We start from the raw sequence: 24,120 nt of genomic DNA, 5'->3' as shown, positions 1-24,120 counted from the left end.
GGCACTCCAGGATAAACAAATAAGCAAGTAAGCAAACAATGAGAATGATGATAAGGCATATTATTAAATAAGATGTTGATTAAAGGGACCGCATTTAATTCGATTGGGCCAAGGTCAATCTAAGTGAGAAATGAGTAGTTCTTGGAATTTGACACTGAACCCTTTTCTGAGGCCAACTTTGCTTTGATTGTCAAAAAATAATGCTACTAACATTTCCTTGGATTTATACATATTTTGATGAATAAATATGTCCATATTGTATAGTAGTTTTGTGCCAGTCCTTATTTATTCGGTCCAGTCCAGTCTTAGGACCGGTCCTATCAGCTGTTAGGACTTGTCCTTAAGATTGTCGGCCAGCTGTCAGGAAAAATCATATTACTAGATACAAATGTATGTACCTGTAGATGCGAGGTATTGTGAAGCTTACTTGGAAATATAGTTAAATTATTCCTCCACAATACTTCCAGGTTTTCGTCTACTGTGGTGTATTTTATCATTTTGTAATTTATTATTTATTTTTTTTAAACCAAATACATAAATTATTTTGCATATAAAAGGATGCTTATGAATTAAAATCTTACCTAACTATAGAAATCTATTATGTAAAAAATAATAATAACCAAAATGTTATAACATCAAACTATTTAATATGTGATAATATATGTAATATACGTACCCCACGGAGGGTAAAAACGTACCGAACCGAACCACGTACCACGTATTATATGTTTGTGTATAGTTAGGAATGTTGAAACTACGTACAATTTCCCGGTTTTCTATTTAGTTATTTTTTCTGGACCAATTCGGACTATTATTTCGGTCCCGACCGTAGATTGAAATTTAATCATTTTCAAATTGTGGATCGATTTAGACGGCAAATTAACTTCCTTTTTCCAAAAAGCAGTAAAAATGTTCTAAAAATCAGAAAAGTTTTATTTTTGTTTCATAATGATAGTACAAATTCAAAGTTATGTTTCATTCAGTTATGAAAAAGTTTCGTATATTTGAACAAGTATGATTTTTTATGATTTTTAAAAACTGGAATATTTTTGTACATAACGGGTCGTGAGAAGTGAATGTGCCACTAATCAACATGAGCAAACTCTCCTGAGTCTCAATTAAGTCAGACGTGATCGATTACTTAAAAACATTTATTAAGCACACAACTACATACATTATTTATTAATTTGTACCACAATTGCTCACAATCACGGCTTTCCAGCGGCACGGAAGGTGGAAAACAATCTGGCAATGTAGTTCCTTCTCATGAGCTTCCACTCCTTCTCCACGGGGGACTTCAGGTCGATGGCATTGACGTGGCATGATCTGCAGGTATTGAACTCGACTTGCCACAAGATAAAGTAATCTGGAGAGACCAGAAGTTCTTGGGCCAAAACTCCTTTTTCTCTTCCATCCAGGCTTGCACAACATTGGCTGAGTGGTGGATGCTCCATCCTGCAGGAAGACGTAAGACGCCTTCCTGCAGGATGAGGGACCACTCTACCCGTCTTGGACACATGGTTGAGGTCTTCAATGCAAAGAATCCAATTGTTCTGCTTGTTTAAGACGAGGTCGACGTTGAACGTTTTTTCATCCGAGAAGAAGATCACACGGTTGCCATGATGCTTCAGATCATTTAGGAGGCGTTTGTCCACTCTCAACGGACATCTTGTTGCAGTTGAGTCAGTAATGGACTTTCCTCGCTATATTCGAATTGAAGTAATCAAATATGTATTATTCAAAAACAAATGTGACATCATTCCTAGAATATACTTTTTGCCATTCAAAATTCATGATTCAGTCTAAAGCTTTGAAAATAAATAGTGGAACGTGTTTTTTTGATTGTGGATACACATGGTCCTAGTCATCCTAGATTTTTCTGCCCAAAATGTCGCTTTTTAATCATAACAAAGATGATGTCATTTTCCCTTATGCCATATCCTACTATTTCTTCCCTTTGCCGAATTTACATTCTTAATTCTGTTTAAAAAGATTAATTCATTGAGCCTGTAAAGTCTTTTATGGATCAATATTTAACGCCTCTAGTGGATAAGAAAAAGTGCCTCTACGACCCTCTACCTTGTTCAAATATTGATCACGTTGTCTTAGTTTTGTCAATTGGTTTATAATTTGTCCTCACTCTTGTTCCAGAGACAAGCAATATTTTGGTAGATTAAGACCAATACCGGGCCGTGCAGAATTATTTACCGATTTTTGTTCGGAACATATCGCGGACAATAATGACATTTCGAATGACTTGAGAAACAATTTATTCATACATTTTTAGAATAATAAAATAGTTTGTGATCAAATTTAATCAATGTAGCCACCATTTAACTCAATGACACTGGTCAGGCGACGTCTGAAACTGCCACAGACTTACTGGATGTAATCGGCGTCCATGGAGGCCCAGGCCTTGTTGACAGCAGCCTTTAAGCCGTTTATGTTCTTGTGTCGTTTTTTGCAGGTCTTGGCCTCCACGTGCACCTAGATAGAGAAGTCTAGTGGGTTCAGATCTGGGCTCTGAGGGGGCCAGTAGTCCTTGGGCCAAAAGTTCATGTTGTCCTTGAGCCACTCCTGAGCTATCTTGGAAGCGTGGGTGGGTGCTCCATCTTGTTGAAAAACCCAAGGAGAGTTGCCGACTTTGGATTTGATCCACGGAAGGACCTTGGACGCCAGAATCTTCACATAATCCTCTGCTGTTAATCTGAGCCAAAGGGGAACCATACCGGCTTCATGGCCTTCCCGTTGGATCTCCAAACATCTCCAAAACTCACAACACGGTCATTTTGCCTGTTGAAAACAGGATCGACCGTAAAAGCTTTCTCATCTGAAAAAATGATGATGGGTCCAGATGAGCTCTTGATATCATTCAAGATTTTCTTGGAACGCTCAAGTCTGACTTCTCGCTGACGTTCAGTTAGCAGAGGGCGTTCAGTACGCCTCTGGGACTTTCCTCCAGCCCTTTTCAATGCCCTTGAAACAGTTGATCTCAACGTTCCCATCTTTCTGGCCATGTCGGCAATGGACCTGTTAGGAGTCCTCTTGAACACTGCCTTTACTTGCCTTGTGGAGACAGTGGGCTTCCTGCCAGCCCCAGGGGAATGCTTGAGATCACCCCCAGCCTCCAAGCGCTTGGAAACGTTGTAAATTGTCTTCAACGAGGCCCCAACCTGTTCCTTAATGCTGTTATGAGGCACTCCCGCTCGGAGGAGGGCTGCAATTCGATCCTCTTTGTTTCCTGATTGGACATGGTCTCACGTGTGGAAGTTGTCACGCTCTCACAGGAAGGATTTTTGTTTATTTTAACAGTAAAAATACGAAACAATCAGATTGGTTGCCACAAAACCTCTTAAAAAGTATATTTACATCATCGGCAAATAATTTTGCACGGCCCGGTATAACGTGCTTCCTTTTGTTTTCCCTCTAAAAATGGTGAATAGTACACATCTGGGAAAAAATATTATTTATCCCTCTGATAATGAATCTGGCTACACCATTGGATCAGGATAATATTATGTAATTGAATATATATTTTTATAAATCTAGAAATCTTTATAAATTTGCCTCCAAACTCATTTCAAGTACTTCTGATCCTAAGTACTTTGCTGGACACGACAAAGGTTTGCCCTGGAATGAATGAACCTCATTCATGTATAGAAAGGAACCATTGCTACTATCCTATATTAATATACAATAAAAGATACACAATATACATCTATATCTACTGTGAGAAGGAAGAAAAGATATAATCCAACATGATTTGCATTTTTCATTATTACTAAATTATGTACATAGTCTCCATGGATGGTTTTCAAATCGTTCAGACTTTTGTACCTACATTGTACATACTTTTAAAAATAAATTATTTCCGCACTATCATGCGCGCTCTAATTATCATAAACAATATGTATTATTAATAACTAATTATTATTTGTACTTATTCTTCTTCTCCACAATGTCTATTGTTTTAAGAATATCTCATATACATATCTATCTATGGTCGGTCAATATCCATTTCATTCATTCATTCAATTTGTGTCGTATTATCATATCTTGCATATTTACATATATGGTAATAACTGGGTGGTTAGCATGGATGAATCCTATTTGTACATAGATTTTTATTTATGTGACTACTGGATATGGGCTGATATCAAAATATTTTTTTATCAGATATTTTTCAAATGATAAGATGTATGTATCCCCGTTATATTTTGTCTCAATGGGCTTGTTTCTTTTTTTTTAAATTTCGGAAATTAACATTTTTTTGGAATAAAATTTGAAACATCTACAGCTGTTCATAAAAATAAATTTTGTCCAAAAAATTTCAAAATTCTATAGCTTTTCACAAAAAACTATTTTTTTTTGGAAAAAAATTTCAAATATTAAAGTTTTTGAAATTTTTTTTTGAAAAATCCACAGTTGTTCACAAAAAATTTCAAAAACACATCCCTATTGACAAAAATTAAATTTTTTGAAAAAAAATCAAAAATCGTATCTATTGTCAAAAAATTAAACTTTTTGGATAAAAAATTCAAAAATCCATAGCTGTTCACAAAAAATTAAAATAATACATTTTTAGTAGAATGCGAAATTTTCTTTTGGGGAGGGGGCTACAGTCTCTCCACCCCCTGTGGATGCCCATGAAAATAATCCATCTAATTCAGATCCGGTGAGCTTGGAGGCCAAAAGTCTGGTGATAATTTTTTTTGGCTTATTTTGGAGCCAATTGAGATTTTTTTTCGAGGCGTGAGAGTGAGTTGAGTTCTGTTGCCGCATGTAAGGCCTCCCATTGGTATTGGAAGAACGTTTAACTGCGTCTCAGATTTCGAGCAATTGTTATGTTGTCACTCCGGGGCCAGACTTCAAATATTTAGGACAAATAATTTGTCAATTGATTTCATTTTTTTTAAACTGTTGGTTGTTTAAACAAGCTATCTAACCAAACAAAAATCAGCTTCCTAAGTGCTTGAGTTTGTCCTATAGAGGATGCCAAAGTGACAGCATAGATAGCTTGTGCACATCTTCATTGTCCATATGAAATATCAAAATGTATGCTTGAGTAAGTCGGATTCACAGTCTATATAAAGATCTATAGTCTATGTATGTTCTCACATACTAAGAAATACATCGAACTATATAGAATGGTCCTTGCAATAACAACGAAAATACTTCTTAGTATGTACATCTGTCGCATTTTTCTATAATCTTTTACTGAATAAACATTAAATAATGAACAATTATGTCAAAAAGTGTATTTATTCATGGTCATCGTCTAGCACTTAGCCATGGAAGTCTAGATATCTGGAATAAAGACGGCATTTCTCCTTTTCCCTAAGGACTTCATTTTTCTTTTATGTCTACAATATTAAATAAGCGTAAAATAAGAGCTGAATATATAAATATTGTATTTAACATTCATAAAATATCAATTTTCAAATTTCCACAAAAACTTCCTCACATTTTTTTAATTACAAATTTTCATTTTAACAATTATTTTTGACTAACACTTTAAACAAAGAAAGGGATATAATTGAATCTCTTCATTTCTAAAGAACTGCCAACGAAAATGCTCTAAGCAATGTAAGTGTATAAAATTTATAAAAGAAGAAGGCTCTATGACTCAAGCGGGGGGGATGACGTTGATAGGCTTCCTTCCATGACTTGCCTATAAATAAGGATAATGAAATGTATTCAAGTATTTACAAGTGTTGGGTTTATCTGCAAATCCTCTCTCGAGCTTAATACATTATTGCCATCATCGGATCCATCCATTCATCCCCTTTCCAAAGTCGATTTCTTAACCCAGATTTTATATTAGTATATATGAAGCTCCAGTTAGAAGGTTTTTTCCTTGAGGGACTAAAAAGAATTTGGAAGACGATAGATTGGGCAAATAATGAGGATGGGACATCCTTTACACTCCTTAGAAGGTTAAAAAGGCTATTATGGTTTCTCGGTATTTGGACGCCCATTATCCATAAGATGGATCCAATTTTTACCCTCATATCTGGTCTTTTTCGTCATAAATGGTTCAAGAAGGTTCTTATGGCTCCTTCATTATCATGCGTATTTTGGACGACTTTGATGACTTAATTGAGTTCCTTTTAATGAGTGGACACTCCCTCAATGAACTTATAGGATTTCCACTGCACAAACTTGGTCAATAATTTGTTTCTTGAGCATCACTTTAGGTTAAACAAATTATGCAACAAGGTTTTTTATTTGTTTGAACGATTTTCAACCCTGTACGAGATTGAAATCACACACAGGAGCTCTCGTCATAATAATAATTTTGTAAAGGGTACGAATCAACAGCTTTTGTAGGAATTTTGTTTTTAATGGGAAAAAAATAATTGTTTGATCATTCTCTTGTATATTATAGCGCTTAACCGAATATAAAAAAATTAATTTTCAATTTTTTTTCTGCAAAAATGATCGTAATATTTTCATTTTTTTTTTAAATTCCAAAAACCAATATATATATAAAAGGTTTTCCAATAGGAGGTGTTATTTTGATACAAAAGAGAAATAGCAGTCTTTCAGAAAAATGAAAGGTATGGCATTAATAAGGGAAAACAATATCAGCCAAACGGCCCCCACAACTATGCCTACAGGACCGTATCCTTTTTATGAGAATTTTTCGCGAAGTGGCTGTTGTATGCCCTCAATAGCTTCACGAATTCCATCTATGAACTTAGTATAAACATTTTACCTGTTTTTTTGTATTACGAATGAGTTTAAATGATATTTATTTCATATTTTAATGTCTATACTAGTCCTGAATACATGCGGAAGTTGGCAGGGGTCATTTTTTGTTATAATCATTTCTTGTCTTTATGAGAATTACTTATTCCTATTATTATCATTATACTTATAATTCATTATTCCCTTGGGCAAAAGAGTCTCGAGGTCCAAGGGTTACATGTATGTACATTAAACAATTTATCTACATACAAAGGGTATCATATATTTATTTTTTCAGTATAATTAATCACGTGATTGTTTCCTTCCTTTAACTTCCACAACTTGATACTCAATGTATGTGTACGTGTGTTGCAATTCGGTACAGAAAGGATGGGCCGGCCCATGATCAAGAGGATTTATTTTTTGAGCAAGAACAAGATTGGTCCCATACAAAAAATCATTTTTGATATGTCTATTTCAAAATTTTGATATTTTAAAAACTGAATTTGATGACGTCTTCAATTGTGATTTCAAATGTACCAACATCGAATTTTTGTCGGGGATTTGATGTAAGATACCGATTCAACGGTCGGAAACTGATTATTTTCTCCAAATATCGGTCTGGAAAGAATCATTTAAGATCGTACCAAGAAAATAAAGATATCAGCACTAGTGTACACATATTTCATTTCTATGGGCTAACTTTTTTATTACTATGTTGATGATTATTTTGCCAAAAAATAATAATAAAATGTTTTTTACCAAAATATTATATTTATTACCATTCATCCATTATTTAATTTTTTTTTTTTGAACTTACTTATTGCTTTTTTTACCGTTTCATCACCTTTTCTCGAAGAAGTAAATCATTAAATCGAAAGTAGTTAAAAATAAAATTCTTTACTTTGTTTCAATTGTGTTTTTAAGTTACTTCATTCGGGACTGACAGTTAATGCCGCTTCCTTCCCATTAATTATTATATTACTTAATTGTATCTCCTCAGTCTTCTCATCTCCATCTCCACGTAATATTTAATATTCGTCTTGCTTCTTGTTTCACGTTTTTTTCTTCCTTTTTCAAATTGTCATCATTACGGATTCTTCAAAAATCATTATGATGCGTTGAGCATGACTGAGCATATATGCCAGTCATCTTAATCCATAAATCTTCTTTAGAATCAATGGAATATATATCTATGTCCTACTCATAATCTCTAATATAATGTACTTACTCATTTTCTTTAATGTAACTGATATTAAGCTTCTCATTCCCTGGGAAAATGGCTGAAATCTTATTAAAATGCTGGATCCGTGGAAAAATTGGGATTTTGTTAGTAAATAATATATTTAAAGCTAGTTTAACTCATATACAAATTCTGAATTATTATTTGATCATTACACTATACAACAAAATTCAGGGCCTGGAACGCCTGACAGCTATAATCCACATTTGGTATTGTTATTTAAGCCACAAAAAGAACCCTTAAAATTCTCAATCGCATTAGGTTTGGCCTTTAATTTTTGTTTTCAAATCACGTTTTTGAGTATAATTTTATTTATAACCAAATTTTGAAATGAAAGAACTATATAGATGAAAATTAAAGGTAATAACAATAATAACTAAATAATTAACCTTATATTTCTACTTAAGTTGTATTTTGATGAACTTTTAAAGTTTAACTTTTAATTTTCTTATAGATTGTTTAATAAATATGATACGTAGGTTCCGTAAAAATGTTTCAAAATTAAATATAATTAAGTCAACTATTTGACTAATTCTCAAAAGTAATGAATATGTTAGAGACAGGAAAAGTTCAAAAATTAAATACAAATAAATTCATTAGATTAATTACACCTAATCAATAAATACTAACAAAATATCAAATAGTATATGAAAAATATTTAAATTGAAGGTCAATCTCCTTGGTTCTAAAATATTAATTACTTATTTTTTCTAAAATTGTTTCTATTCATATTATAACATGTATATGAATATAATTCATTCTACGTTGCATTATATATCGTCAATGTCATTGCCAATAAATTTTAATATCCTTCCAAGATGGGTGGGATGCTCCACCTTTCCCGCCTTTTTTTTAGTTTTTGATTTCTTGAACTTACTTACATATAAATATAAAGAGTTGCCTCATAGAATGAAATTATGAGTGTAGTAAGTATTTCGCGAATTATCTCTCATACATGCTGCGCAACAATGTCCTAGTGTACGGAATTTCTAAGGAACTAGAGCATATCTCTGTCTAATGTACACTTAATCAAATGACATGTGGTAAAAGAGTTCCTAGCCCCTGCTCATATAGCTAAAATAACCCATAAGTCTTTCGATCAGAATAATTTTATTGGCCGAATTACCTTTGACCTCCATCTTCAACCGACCTCAACCCCTTGATTACAGTATATGGGCTTGTACTGAGGCCATGACACATGATAATTATAGACCACATTTCTTGAGTGTTGTCAAATATTAATAAAGTTTGCTTGACATTTTGAGGATGGCTGAAGCGTGTTATTGAGGCCAAAACGTTTCATCCTTAAAAATAATAAAGCAAAGTTTCTCTGTTTGAATGTTAATGTATATAATCAGTGATTTTCTAATGTCGTAAAATACCTGCGTGTTTAAGAGCATATCAATCTGTAGACAAGGTCATGGATACAAATGAAGCCGTTCCGAAACAATCCAACCGGCCATAATTATTACTAGATATAAAATAGAGGACATTTTTCGATTTGACTAAACCATAAATTTGAGTAACAAAGTGGTTGAAAAACTTTGTCTTATAGTTCAACAAGTTACTACGAGCAATGCCGGGTACTCCCACTAGTATTGAATAAAATATGAAAATTATACTCTTCGTAGGGTATCTCAAAATACTAAGTCAATCAATGTTTAACAATAAGATACGTGTATATACGAAGGTGGCCTGAAAAGAAACCGACTTAACAAAGATACATGACATTTTTTTTGAATTTTTTATTTTATTTTTCAACAAAGTCTCCTTGTAACTCTATATACTTTTTAATAAGAAAAATTTTAAAATTTTTTATACATGTGCTTGGCGTTTTTCTCTGCAAAATAGCTGTTCACGGGATACTTTTTTCTTTGGCTCAATTTTCCGAGTTGGATTGACTTATATACCTCAAATTTTAACACAACAAGCCTTTATATGTCTGCTATTGTTCGAATCTATTTAAAGGTTATACTTTCAAAAAAAAGCTTAATATGTTTTTAGGCTTGATACTCGATTTTGTCCATTTTTACTAAAACACTCGCATCAACTTACTCAAACGACTGTTTCATAACAACTGTGCGTCCAAAATGGATTAAACTTGGCTGAATAACTGTCCAGAGATGTTAGATAGATGTGACTAGCTTTTATTTATGAGTGCTTTACGTTGAGGTCCAAAACATTTCATACCTCCTTCGTATATAGAAAAAAGTTCATTTATCTAAAGTGTGTGAGAATTCATGTATTTTTTTAATTTTAAGAAGCTCTAAGCAGGAATATAAAAATACTTAGTAGAGAATAGTTAGTTCTTTGGGGCAACATATTTCTTATTTTTTTTATTTTTTGCCATTTACAAAAATATATAAAGGATTTAAAAAAAAATATGTGTTTGAGATGTGTAAAAATATGTTTGAAGGTAGGTCTAGTGCAATTTGTATGGCTAAAGATCCTTGAAATTATTCCTTAAGGTTCGAAAATTGTGCATGTTGAACGAACAGGCTTTCATATCCCTTCAGATTTTTTTTTCACATTTAGAATTCGATTTTCAATTTTCATAAGCTTTTTTATGTTAGTACACATGTCACAATATTTGCATTGTAATTTTTTTGATAGATCAAAAGGTAAGACGTCTTTTGGTGTACCCTGCAATTTTCTACTATTAAAAAAACTGGGAAGGAAAAATCAAAGTATGGGAAAATTATTTAAAAAACTTTGGAAAAAAAAATATCCTTATAAATTTATAATTTTGTAAAAATATATTGTATATCATTGTTGAGGGTTGAAGATGATAGATAATATGCACAGTTCTTAGAAATATATTCCATGTAAACGCATGTTAGATGTAGTAATCCTCAATTCCATTACTAAACCAAGATTAAACTGTTGTTTGTGTTCGAGTTCTAATGAAAACCACAAAAACGGGCATTATAGCTCAAAACACTTGTTTCTGAGAAAAACATGATGGTCTGCTTATGTATGTACATATTTGCATGTAAATATCGATATTTTATGTATACTTGTGTTATGCTTCGGTCCGAAATTTTTATACTGATTGAAAACCATTAATATTATGTTTTAAATTAATCTATTTTGGTCCTTGAATCGAGCTCTTATAAAAAAATTGATAATTATTGTTCTCATTAAAAATATACATGGCGTAAATTGTAATTTTCAACGAGAAAATATCGCATACATACGTCATACGAAGTTTTCTAATGACTCATTTCGAGTTTGAGACCGATGGTTTTGAAAACGATTAAATTTCAGTCCACACATAAATATCGCTATAAATCTGCTAGATTTGAGAAAATATGACTTACGATGGGATCGATAATATAATTGGTCTCAGACTGTCCCTCAACAGTAGTACATATGTATATACCTACGTGCAAGGAAATAGCAGCTCTACTCATGAGATAGATCAACAATGATACTTAATGAGAGGTTACCTTTACCTATATAGTAATTAGGATACACTAAAGGCTTTTGAATACTTTTTTAATCTATAAATTCTTCAAAAATTGAATGTTTATAAAATATGTTTTTAGGCTATCAAATACCCATTGCCCAATTTAAATAGATACATGGGTATGTAGCGTGTAATAACGTTCTAACGATACCAACATTTTCATATCGGTTCCGCTACACAAATTACTAAAGTTATTTCTATACTATTAATGGGCATTTCACACATCCACTTACAGATTCACCCTCGGAATTTTTGTTTTGGCTATAGGAGAGGGCTACTTCAAAGGGTTTTTATGGGGGGGGGGGAATCTATCATTGTTGGTTCAATATATTTATGACGTAATTGATTTGCAATGACCGATTCCAATACCTTTGTTGTAAAGTATCCCGAAATAAATTAGAGAAAAGGGATTTGTATAGAATAAAACAGTTCAAAACTAATTTGCCAAATATTTTAAATGCTATATTTTTAATTCAATATGTCCCCCTCCTTCACAAACAATAATACACTTGACACGTCGGCGAAGAGATTGGAAGCTCTTGACGATTAAGGCTTTGTCCATGGCTTCCGACGCTGTCATGATGCCAGCTTGGAGCGAATCCAAATTTGGATGAGAGGTGCTGTAGACGTTCTTCTCCAAGATACCTCAAACTACAAAGTCCAGGGGGTGGAGGTCAGGGCTTGAGGAGGGCCACATGGAGGCAGGCCAGAAGTCAGTCATATTGTTGCTGCATGTTTTGGTTTGTCTTGACGGTATGGGGGATATAATGGACTATTTGATGTTGTAGGTAGTCCAGATGGAGATGCCAACGTTCTCTGCAGTCTTTTAGGCACTGACACCGTCACGGAGGAGTGCACAATCGTGTTTTTTTTTTGTTTTTTTTTGCTCAGTCATTTTTAGACATTGAGATATGGAGTAAATACTAAACTTATTTATTTTTGTTTCAAGTGTCGTTTGGTTGCGTAAATAGACCTTTTAATCAAAAATAATGCAAGTTTGGAGTCCCCATTCTATATATGACCAAACAACCCCAGAGTGTACCTGTCCTTAGATATACGTTTGAATCATTATATGAAGGACATATGTATATAAAAAAGATTTATAACGAGGAGCAATTTAAAGTTGTACATATTTCTATAATTGTATCTATATGGATAATGTTATAAAAGTAGTTATTATGAAAATAAAAATGAAACGAAAAATTAATTTTGTTTATAAAATAAATCTTTTAAGTGATATACACTCAGGTAGGATGATATAAAGTGTGGATACTTTCTTGCCATGCTTGGGTTTATTTATTAATATAAGTATCTACAATGTATGTATATAGTCACAACATTTTTAAATGTTTAATTCATTAAATATATTTTCCCCTCATGAAGGAGATAAGGGTCATTTCACGCCAAAACGTGCCCGAGAGTTAACCACATACCTCAGAATGAGCTAATTCTGCTTATATTTGGCAATGTTAATACATTTGTCATGGAATAACTCTCAAGTATATTATTTACAATCAAGGAAAAATTAAATTGAGTTTTGATATAAACTTTTTGTGGCCGATTCCCTATTTTTTTCTAAATAAATAATTGATGTCCTAATGAAAATTATAATCAAGCCCAAGGGACAATTGTAAAATGTTGAAATCACATTTTAAAATGTTTAAAAAGTGGATTTAGTTTTATTTTATTTAAGGGCGATGCCGGCACAACTTGTATTTAGTTTTAAGTCATTTTAAGTCAAGTTTTGAGTAAAATTGACAAAATAATTACTTTTAAACTTGATATCCCTTAAATTATATAATTAAACTGGTTGGAATATATTGAAGGAAATTTAATTTTTCGAATAATTAGTAATAATTAATAACTTTAAATTTCTTATATAATAATCTACTACTTTACCCAATTAACGATATTAAAAAAAAAATCCAAAATCTTTTGATTGATATATAATCCGGGTCCTAGTTTTGATATCTTTTATTCTTGTGTTTAATCTCAGCATTTCAGACTATTCTTTGTATGTAAAGTATCTGATTCAAAATCAGATACCTGTGCAGGAATATGTATATTGAACATTGGTGTATGAGATTAATAAAAAGAAATCAAGATTCAATGTGGGACTGCAAGATTGTGCAACTTTTGTTTTCATTGTTAAATGTTTTTTTAATGATTATTATAACTTTTTTCTTCAATATTCTTTATTTGGTTTACATATTATATAGAACATATACATATATAAATAAACCGGAGCAATTGTGTGAAAAGTAGATAAATAAACATTATAGTTTATACTTAATGCTCCGGGGTCGAATTTCAACTAATATTCTAAAAATCAATCTTTAAAGGAACAACAGTAAACATGAAAATTAACAATTATGATAAATATTTGTTAAAATTTCTTAACACCCTTTTTAAAATACTTTCATGATTCCATGAAGTTGATGAAAGGTACCGGATTTCCTCCCCTGCAAAATTCCATGACTCTCATCCTGATTAGGAATTTTCATTGTGAGAGAGACATTGCGAAAATAAAATCTCTCCTTTTTTTATTCGCTTTAAACCGATGTTTATGCTTTAACCAAGTCAATAATTTCTGGCCTTTCTTGAACCGACATTGGCCTTGGTTGCTGTTGCCGATGTCGTCATACATAAGAGGCCTCAAAGTCCAATAACTGGCATTGAGAACCTTGGCAGGCTGCCTCATCAACTTGGCCGGACTTCTAGTGATCGCGGTGTCGCCGTCCTCCATGATCCCGATTTTGCGGCATCTACCGGTGCCAAGGGACTTTTTAAGGCTCCAACCTGAAGCCATTATGCTTTCAATCTTGTAAACAAGACTTTGGGAGTACCCTACGACATTTATGATCTCCTTAACACTCACTTGTGCATGAAGCAAATCCTACACCCTTTGCCTTTTCATCTTCATGCTGACAACTGTTGATTTTTGAAAGTTTCTTTCTATATTGTTTATTAATTGGTGGAATAGTCCCTACTTTTAATAACGCAACCTAGTATTTTAAAATATTCACCCTTAAGTAATTCAGATTGATTGAAAGTCATGTCCACGATTTTAACTCACACAGCAATGTTAAATGTAATCTCAAAGAGAAACTTTTTCGATTCCGATTTGTTTTTTATAATCATATGAATAATAACAAAAACATTGAGTATTTGCATTTAACCAATGATATTGAGAGTATGTATTACTATCTTCGAGACTGTTCCTTTGTACACAATATTTTGTCATTGCAGTTTGTTATCTAGGAGTTATTCATTTTTTAGTTCCTCTCTTGTAATCAGGAAATATCGGACTAGTTTTTCACCTTCCTTCATCTCATCTCCTGCACTTTTTTTTTTTACCTAGAAAATAATATGTAATATATACATATATTATAGTGACTTCAAAGTCGTTCCTACAAAGTATGTAGTATTCTCACAGTTATATCAAAGTATGTAAATATTCACAGGGATGTGTACTCGTATGTATTAAATGAGTTATGATTATATGAACAAATCTAAGAAGTAGCTTTATAAATCCATGAATAATGATTTAAATGAGAGTTTCCTTCTCTTACACCTACCTACTTATGCCTTTTGTGTTTAGCTTCCAAGTCCATGTACTTCCTGGAGGAAGTACGTAGGTCGTATTATAATCTTTCTTTTTTTAAAGTATCTTGACAATTTCTATTTATTAATATTCTTAATATCATGTCTCTGGTTGATTATTTTGTCTTTGTCATGAACAAATCCCATACTACTTAATTACAAATATATTGAATGACTGACAATTTGATGTACAAATATATACATAATACACAGAGTTGTTCATAATTACTGTCCCATCAAAATTGTCACTTACACATCCTCTGTAATAAGAGCTACACAAATTGTATAACATAAGGTTTATTGTCCATTTGATACGAATTTAAAATAATAAGAACTAACTTAATATGTCTTCATTTGCCATGGATCATAGGCTATGTCTCTTAACAGAACTAACACAGCTGGTACGTACATTTTCTTATGGAACATCCTCCCAAGAAGTCTACAGCTGCCATAACCCTGCTTTACAATAAAAATATGTCATATCTGGTCTTTTCAAGATATAATTTTTGCTTTAAAAAAATATGTTTTATCTATTGGATATAAGATTTGCCAGATAGGATATAATTATAGTGAGGAAAACCTTAATAATAAGAGACGAAGACCATCGTTCCATTGCAACTCCACATTACTCCAAATGTACTGATCTTTACAGGTTTCCTCACTCATTTCCTTGTGTTCTTGAACGACCCGACCTTTGAGCCAACTACCTCTTCTTCTGGTATATCCTGGATCATAACCAAGTGGAATCCACTGCTCTTACCTAGCATTATGCAAATGCTTGTCCATCAATCCCTGAGCCTTGTCCAATATGAATAATCCATCATATCTAATGATATTATAATTGATAATGGGCAATTCAGTCAAATGCATTTATTCACTTCGAATTGCTATCTTGTTTGTTTATTTTTCTTTTAACTTATTATAAGTTAGATTTGTGATTGGTATTATATCAGATTAGAGGAATCTTGCCATTTTTTCCCCTTTTTCATTTTTCCGTTTTGTTTACCTTTCATATTGTTCCAAAGGCATTTTTTCCTCTGCCATTTAATCAGATAGGACATTTTTATCATAAAGCAGCGAGAAGCTCATCTTTGAAGACTCTAAAAATAGCATTGACATTCTTCTCTACCTACATCCTACATGGAAAAGTCTTGGGAGTTGCAATCAGGGGAAGAAAGAGGCCAAAAATGCACCATCCAGCTTTGAAAGCGGATGGGGTTTTTGAAAACTCCTCTTGGATCCACGGCAGTAACTTAGTGTTCAGGTAGTGTTTTTTTTTTTACCAAACACCTCAATTTATTTACATAAAATAAACATTATGAATTAAAAGTCTTCAGTAAAAAAATAGTTATCTTTATTGATATTCACTCCATCAAAATACGGAAAATATGCTAATTATTTTTTGTTTGTTGTTGTTGCAAATTGAGGCCAGTGCAGCCCATATCATTATGGAGTCTAGTTTTCAATGTGTATTTTTAATTACTACTACCTTTAACGAAAACAATTCAAACTTGATTTTTTTTCAAAAAACAACCTCAAAACCGTATAAGAATCAATGGAAAAGGTTGAAAATTGATAGGACGGCAATTTAAAACAATCCTGTATTTCTCATACACAACGTTTTCACTGACGTCATAAATTGCATCGTAACTAAAGGTGACGTCATCTAGGGGACTCAAAGTTGATATTTTTACTACATAAAATAGACTAATTCCTAATAAAACTTGATGAAACTTCATGAAATGGCTTTAGGACTTAAAAAAAAGAGACTTAACATTTGCATTGAATTCTACTTGATGCCAATGATACTCACTTATAATTTAATTAAATCAGAGTAATATGTACTGAAAATCCCTAAGACATGTTTTAATTTATTCCATCTTTTTGTGTGATCGATATGGGATGAGAAGAGTAGGATAGTTATATAAAAATATCTTATTATTTCCATTATAAAAGTTAATTATTATTTAACATATTTTTAATACATATTAGTGCTTGATATATAATAATCTCCCCCCTCCTGTTCTCTCTCCCATGTTTTGAAGGTAATGGAGTGATTATGGTATAATTACATCATCATCAAACAGGATGTACATGTCAAATGTCCTGTCTAAAAAATAAATCGATTAGGTTGACCACATTTTGATTTAAAAAATAAAAAAGACGTTCTGATATAAAAATGTAGATTTAAAGGGGGCATTGAATATTTGATTATTAAATTAATTTAATAATCAAATATTAATCAATTCAAATTTTAGTTTTTTTAATTTTATTTTCGTTTTAAGTCGATTTTCAAATTTCAACTTTGGGAACTTTTATTTGGGAGATATTTCTCAAGAAATACTTCCACCTCTCAATTTAAACTCTTGGGAAGTATATTTGCTGGCATATAATCTAATGAAATATCATAACAGCTAAGCTGTTCTACTCCAAACATTCTTCAAATTGACAGGATTACCATTTTGATTTTCTGTTTCTTTTTTAACCTACCGGCATTTCACGTCTTATAGAACTGCCTATACCATGGCATTATTACTTAAACTGTCTCAATTATTGAGTCAACAGTTATAGGAAGAATTGTAATAATTAAGTTTCATTAGGAGAATGCTTTAACATTTGACTCCAACCGTTGTAAAAAAAATGACAACCACCCAATAAAGTAATACGTTAAAAAGAGGAATAATGTTTAAAGAAGAAAGGAAATATGTAGTCTGAAATGAATCAAATAGTAACTTAATAACTGCAATTTGTAGCAAATAATCTAAAAAAAATATCTTATAAGATGAGAGTAACATAAATGGAAATCAAAATTATATAATATTAGAGCATCATCATCAAATATGTTTAATATTTTTTTCAACAAAGTGTCCAATCGGCAAAATTCCATACAAAAAAATGCTTTTGCCAAAGTGCTTAGAACCCATTTAACCATAAAATAAAATTATAAAAATGAAGTTATATTCATTTTCAATTTTTTTAAAATTATTAACAAATGTCTGAGAATAATAGTCCTGGTACACTATAGACTGTATTTAACAGATAGAGTCACATTGCTGTAAATACTTATTTAAAAGAATTTAAATTTGTGTAAAGTCTAATTCTTTGTTCTCAGGTTAAATATTAACACAATCTTTTTAACCAGTTGCTAAGCTATTAACCAATTAGGAAGTTTAACTTATAGAACAACATATAAGATGGAATTATTCAATTTTTGAAGAATTTTGCTGGTTTATCGCCGCTGGTCGAAATAAATAAATTGCATCAATGAAGTTTTTAAGTCAAAAATGGTCAAACTGCTCAAATCGAGGATTACAAAACCCAAGTATTAAATATGATACGTAAATATAGCCTTATAGAGTTAAATACTGCATGCAATAAACACAGAGCTCACGTCATAAGTTTTATTTCTAAGTGTGTTATCTGACAAAATCAATTAAAAATAGAAATGTTACAAAATATCTAATTAGACCTTGTTTATTATCTCGACCTCTATTTATAGATTAACTTTCACTTATTCGAGAACTATAGTTAATTTGATATATCTGGTCTGTCAACACAAAAGTAGGCTAGAATGTTTATTCTCCAAATTGAGTCTGGATTACATTTGTATAATTAAATCAATTTCTATCTCCAAAGGCCTCATTTTAATCTTTTGGAGGCACCGTAAATTGCATTTAAAGTAGCTAAAATTGATCTTTATTTTAAATAAATGAGAAATTGATACATTTTATTTGAAAAGTAATGTCGGGCTGAATATAAGTATTTTAATCAAATAAAGGTTCTAATCTATAACTAAATTTTTTGTGTATCTTAACTCATTCCACAAATTTGAATAAAAAACCTATAATTGACTAAAAGGTGTCTAGGAAACATGGGGTGTATCAGTATGTATACATATATAAAGTAAAAAAAAATAATTTGGATATATTAGTGATGTTTGCTCAAGACTTTTATGTTGACGCACCTCCTATATAGTTAATTGAAAATATTCATATATTTATTTACCTCAATAGTAAAAAATGATTTCTTGCGCTTCATATTTTGAGAGTATGAATTTAAAATTTTGGGGATACCAAATGGAGTCATAATGAGTCTGATGACATTCAATAAGCTTATAATATGTGCAAAAAAAGATGACGATAAGTTAAATATTATATTAATAAAGGAAAGTTGGAGGACTCATTTTTGAGTCTGTACTTTATATTTTAGTGACAACTTGATTTAAGGAACAAAAAAGTAGCAACTAGCCTGTTCAGTTAAAGCTCTGGGTGTCATATTCAAAAAGAGAATCACTTATCTATAAAATTATTGGAAAGTGTTTCTGTCTTTTTGTCTGTTCATCGACGCCATAGACAGCTATAGACTGATCAAGGGCGCTATTGTTGTGTAGATCTAGACAATCAGCTGCTGGTAGGATATATTTAACCTCTTAAAGGCGTTAATTATTTTTATTTTCACTAAAATTTTAATAAAAGCCATCCTACCCGCGACAACTGGCTAATGAATAGTTTTTTCTTTGCCTTTTTTTCAATTCGTCACTCTGTGATATACACCTAATTAATCTGAGCAAAGCCGGGGGCTAGTTATATTTATAAACATGATCTATATTGCAAAATTTTTATACAAATGACGTTTAAATTTTTTTTATAATGCATATCCTAAGTACATAAGTCCTAAAACACAAGTCTTCGTATTCCGGGAGAATCTGCAAATAAATGGAAGGGTATTTCGCACATGTTTGTGATGTATATTTTATATATACATATCTTACAAATAAACATGGAAATTTAAATACTTCAACTAATTGTGTATATTTCCTTCAAATCCAGCGTTTATAATTGAATTATATCTCAAGGATCTTTTGTCGTATCTATCCCCAATATGTTATACCTTTTGTCTAGTCCAAATGTATCTATATGCTTAAATAGTTACATGTGTTAAAAATCAAATTTACTTTTTCACTTGATTTTCAACTCATTCTCCCAACTAAGTTATGGTTCTGTTTTTATCTTTATGTATTTATGGTAATATCTATCACCAAATGACTATCAATTTCCTTGAAATAAAAACCACTTAATCATCTGAAAATCTCAAGATAAGGTGGTCTGATTGACATGGATCTAAAAAATATCTACTAGTGGTAAATGATTATCAAGGAACTTTTTGTTTTTCGTAATAAAAAACAAAACGCAAGGACCTGCGGTTAAATTGAATTGATAGTGACGGATTCTTATAATATAATTATTTAGTAATAACTTGTGAATTTATTGTAGATTTCATTGGTTGTAATCCAAGGATTATCTACAGTCCTTCAAATCTTGCTTTCTATAAATATTTCTGTACCCTAATTCTAAGTTAATACTAACAATTGGTATACTTCAAAATGGTGAACTTATTTCATGAAGACTTTTTTTTTTGGGACTAACTAAGGGTGAATTTTTTTTTTTTTTCTAATAGTGGAATAGTTATGCCATGAAATTGAAAATTGAATTAAAGTAATTGTGGACTAAATGCAATGGCGCTGGAATCATCTTTGCAGAATTTGTATAGTTGTCGCAGTTAAAAAATTCCCTCTCGAAAAGAAAATGTTATAATTCGATTCCATTTTTGGGGTAAAAAAATGATTTGTCAAATTTGCCATAAAATAATACTTGACTTGATGACGTCACCATTATATAATATTTTAATCTTTAAGGCATTCATACCAAGATTGTTTTAATTTAATTCCCTCTTTTATTTCATAACCATTCCACATTCAAAGCGTTAAGATCAATTTGGTAGTTGTGCGCCCCGGTGATTTCGTTATGATGCACCTTTCTGATAGCGTCTTTCTTTTTTTTCCGGAAGAAATATTGTTGTTTCTCCAATCTTTAGTGAAGCTTTGGGCATCATGGAGACAGATGATTCACATATAAATAATATTTATTTTACAGAGTACATACGGTGTTGCGCTGTGACGATGAGTTTTGTCCCCAACAACATGGATATTTCAAATTGGAATGTCTTAAATGTGACTGGCGTCCTGATCCAGACCGTGCAACTAGACTCAGTATCTTACCAGTTCTCAGAAAGGTCGTTAAAGTGGCTGATTGAGCACTGGTATGACTTCATTGAGAAGGAAATAGCGGTCTGGATCTTAATCCGATGAATGTTTCGCCTGGGAATACCTTGAATCTAAAACAAATCGAACATCTCATACCATGAAGTACTCTTTGATTGTTTCCATCAAGGAGACAATTAATAATATGCTAAGAAATACCCCGTCAACATTTGCTTCTCCTTCCGTATCCGAATACCGGTCGTGATTGATGTCGGAGGCGGATACATCAAATAAAATCATTTTCATCATTTATATATACAAAGTATTAGTGAGGGCTGTTCAAAACTCTTGAGCGAGAGCGCGCTCATTGTTTTGAATAACAAGCAAATGCGAGAGCGGGCTTGCCATTTTAAAAGAGCGAAAAAAATTGTATTACTTTATCTGTTCTCTTCATCTTATGAGATAACATCAAAAAAATTGCAAGTTGAATAATAATTTTAAAGATCACAAGGAAAGATTATATAATTTATGTCTGAAGATAAGCTAGAATCGTTTTTTCTATGCTGTATCTGTGGCTCTCTGCTGTCTTCAGTTGACAAGTTTCCCTCTCATGTAGCCTAATTATGAGGCTTAACTGGATGATAGTGCACGAAACCTCGTAATAACATGTACCCTAAGATTGTGGTTGCATAAACTTTTGTACCTAAGGTACACCAAAATACAAATTTCTTGATACACGTATTTTAATTATTAAAAGTTATTGCAAATTATTTATGCTTGTCACAAATCGTACGGCACACTTAAACTTGCAGTATATTGCATTTAATTTCAATCATAAAGAGTTGTCAAATACTCCTATACGAGCGAATAAAAGAGAGCCGCTGATTTTTAATTGAGCAGGAGTGCGCTCATTGATTTAAAAAGTGAGTGAGAGAGCGCTCACATAATTAGTAACTGAGTAGGAGCAAGCGCAGGATTTCTTGAGCGGACTAATGCTCTGCATATGTACAATTCTAGCTATTTTTCAAGTAAATCCTCCAAAAACTATGGCTTGAGTGACAATTTAAATATTTGTGAAAAAATCGCCGATTTGATCTTAATACTCTGAGCACTAAAAACCCACCCATATTTTGATCAACTACGGGAGAAAAAGGGAAAGAAAAAAAAGTGCATGTTCCATACATAGAGTATTCCTTGACTTCCTTGTAGCATGCAGAGAATTCCCTATATAAAAGTTTAAGTTTTCTAATCAAGGTTTCCATTCCCTTGAGCAAACACATTTTAAGGAATTTCAAAAGTGAATGCATGCATTGATTGTGTTTTTTTTATTCAGGCCATGAAAAACAAATGCCATCACGTCTAAATCCCCAACTATGCAAATCTTATTATTTTGATTCATGACCCCCTTCAATCTAAAGAAAAAGGGATTAGAATCAAATGTTCCAGTCATAAACACACACACTCACACACATACATGAAACAAAATCATGATTAATTAGTCAATTCATATTAGGAAATTGAAGTTGGAATGAATTATGAAAAGATGTATGATTAATATACATCTATGTAAATGTACGAACCATGATCTAAGAGCCAATTTTTAACGTCGTTGTTTTCTTTTGGGGTGTCTAGAGCGGAGAGGGAGACGGTGTCACCAAATGTATGACAGAACTCCATGGCACGGAACCAGTTCAGGCGGAAATATCCATAGAAATAACAACTTTCTCCGATATGAGTAAACGCTACAGGGCAGGTGGATTTGCTTAGAGCTCCAGGGACTTCCTGGTGAAATGATCCAGGGATTTGAGCTGAAAGATATAAATATTTACATTCATCATATTCAGTAAAGGAGTGGCACAATTATCACAGGGGAGGTCATTCGTAAATTTTAGTGCCCCTACGCAACAAATTTGCAAAAGTATATTTGAAAATAAATTTAGAATCTTTTTTCTTTTGAAATTTTTTTGGGATGCAAGAAAATTTAAAAAAAAAATAACAAAAAAGCCTTTTTTTTAAGAGAAGATAAAAATTATTTTCTCAAGCGACCTTTTTTGGTTAATAAATAGATTTCATGAAGGATTTTTTCTTAGAAAATAATATTTTCTGAAAATGATCTTTATGTCCTAAAAAGTCCTTCTTCCATTACTCCCAAAATCTTCTAAATTACCAAGCTTGGGGTAATTTACCCCTGTTCCCCTACCATGTCTTTATAGGATAGGTCTAGATCAAATTTTAAATGAGGCTGATCCAGACCGATTTTTTTGGTAAGACCAATCCAGACTAATGTTTCTTGGAAATTATCCGAGTCGATTTTTTTTTTTTGAGACCGGTCCTGACTAAACCTCTTTAAGAAATCGATTTAATTTGGTCCACTAAAAATCTCAGACGGGTTTAGGAATTTTAGAACGAAACCCACCACTAGTGTATTTATGTTGTAGTGACAATTCCTTTTAACGAGGTAAATACCATGAAGTATAATAATTGCATTCAATTGACATACCTATATAATATAATATATGAGTAATTTCCATCTTGACTACACTAATTCAAAAAAGTTCTTTTCCTTGTATTCATTTATGTTTTGTCCTTTGACCTTGATGCAAGAGATGCATTTTGCAAAAAAGTACACACAGTGGTTTGTGGCTAAGTTGCATATTTTTGTTGTTTTATAAATATGGAATATGATGAAATTCATGAAGCACAACGAATGTCTAAACTAATAAGAAGATTCTCTTTCGAAACCCACTATAATAAAATAGAAGATATAAGTTTTTCAAAAAAACAACTTTTATTTTACAGGATTAATCCTTTAATGGAACAGAGCATTGTTGATGATCGATGGAAAAATGATGTCCCATTTGATAGGAACAATTAATTAAGTTCAACTCTTTGAAAATAATCTATTTGGATTCCATCGATTTGGTGACTTTGTCTCTTACTGAGTATCGTTTTGGGTAAATATAAACTCATGAGTTAAATTTTGTGTGACGTTATGTAAACGACGTTTGAAATCATCAAGAGTTCATGAAAAAATCAGTCCAGACCTAAGTTATAGGTGAGGTTGATCAAGATATA

The 24,120-nt window shown here is 32.0% G+C and overlaps 2 protein-coding genes across 3 annotated transcripts in view; one reads left to right on the top strand and one right to left on the bottom strand.

Moving 5' to 3' along the window:
- The window catches only part of LOC121114758 (85/88 kDa calcium-independent phospholipase A2), a 103,989-nt gene that overhangs the window by 64,803 nt on the left and 15,066 nt on the right, over positions 1 to 24,120 (top strand). The window lies entirely within an intron of this gene.
- LOC121114762 (lithostathine-1-like) overlaps positions 1 to 24,120 on the bottom strand; it is a 54,267-nt gene that overhangs the window by 20,300 nt on the left and 9,847 nt on the right. The window contains exon 2 of the mRNA XM_040708820.2: positions 22,626 to 22,853. Within this exon, the coding sequence (XP_040564754.1) occupies positions 22,626 to 22,853 (228 nt within the window). The remainder of the gene's footprint in view (positions 1 to 22,625; positions 22,854 to 24,120) is intronic.

Source organism: Lepeophtheirus salmonis, chromosome 3 (assembly GCF_016086655.4).
Source record: "Lepeophtheirus salmonis chromosome 3, UVic_Lsal_1.4, whole genome shotgun sequence".
Lineage (NCBI taxonomy): Eukaryota > Metazoa > Arthropoda > Copepoda > Siphonostomatoida > Caligidae > Lepeophtheirus > Lepeophtheirus salmonis.
This window is presented reverse-complemented; position numbering and strand designations above follow the sequence as displayed.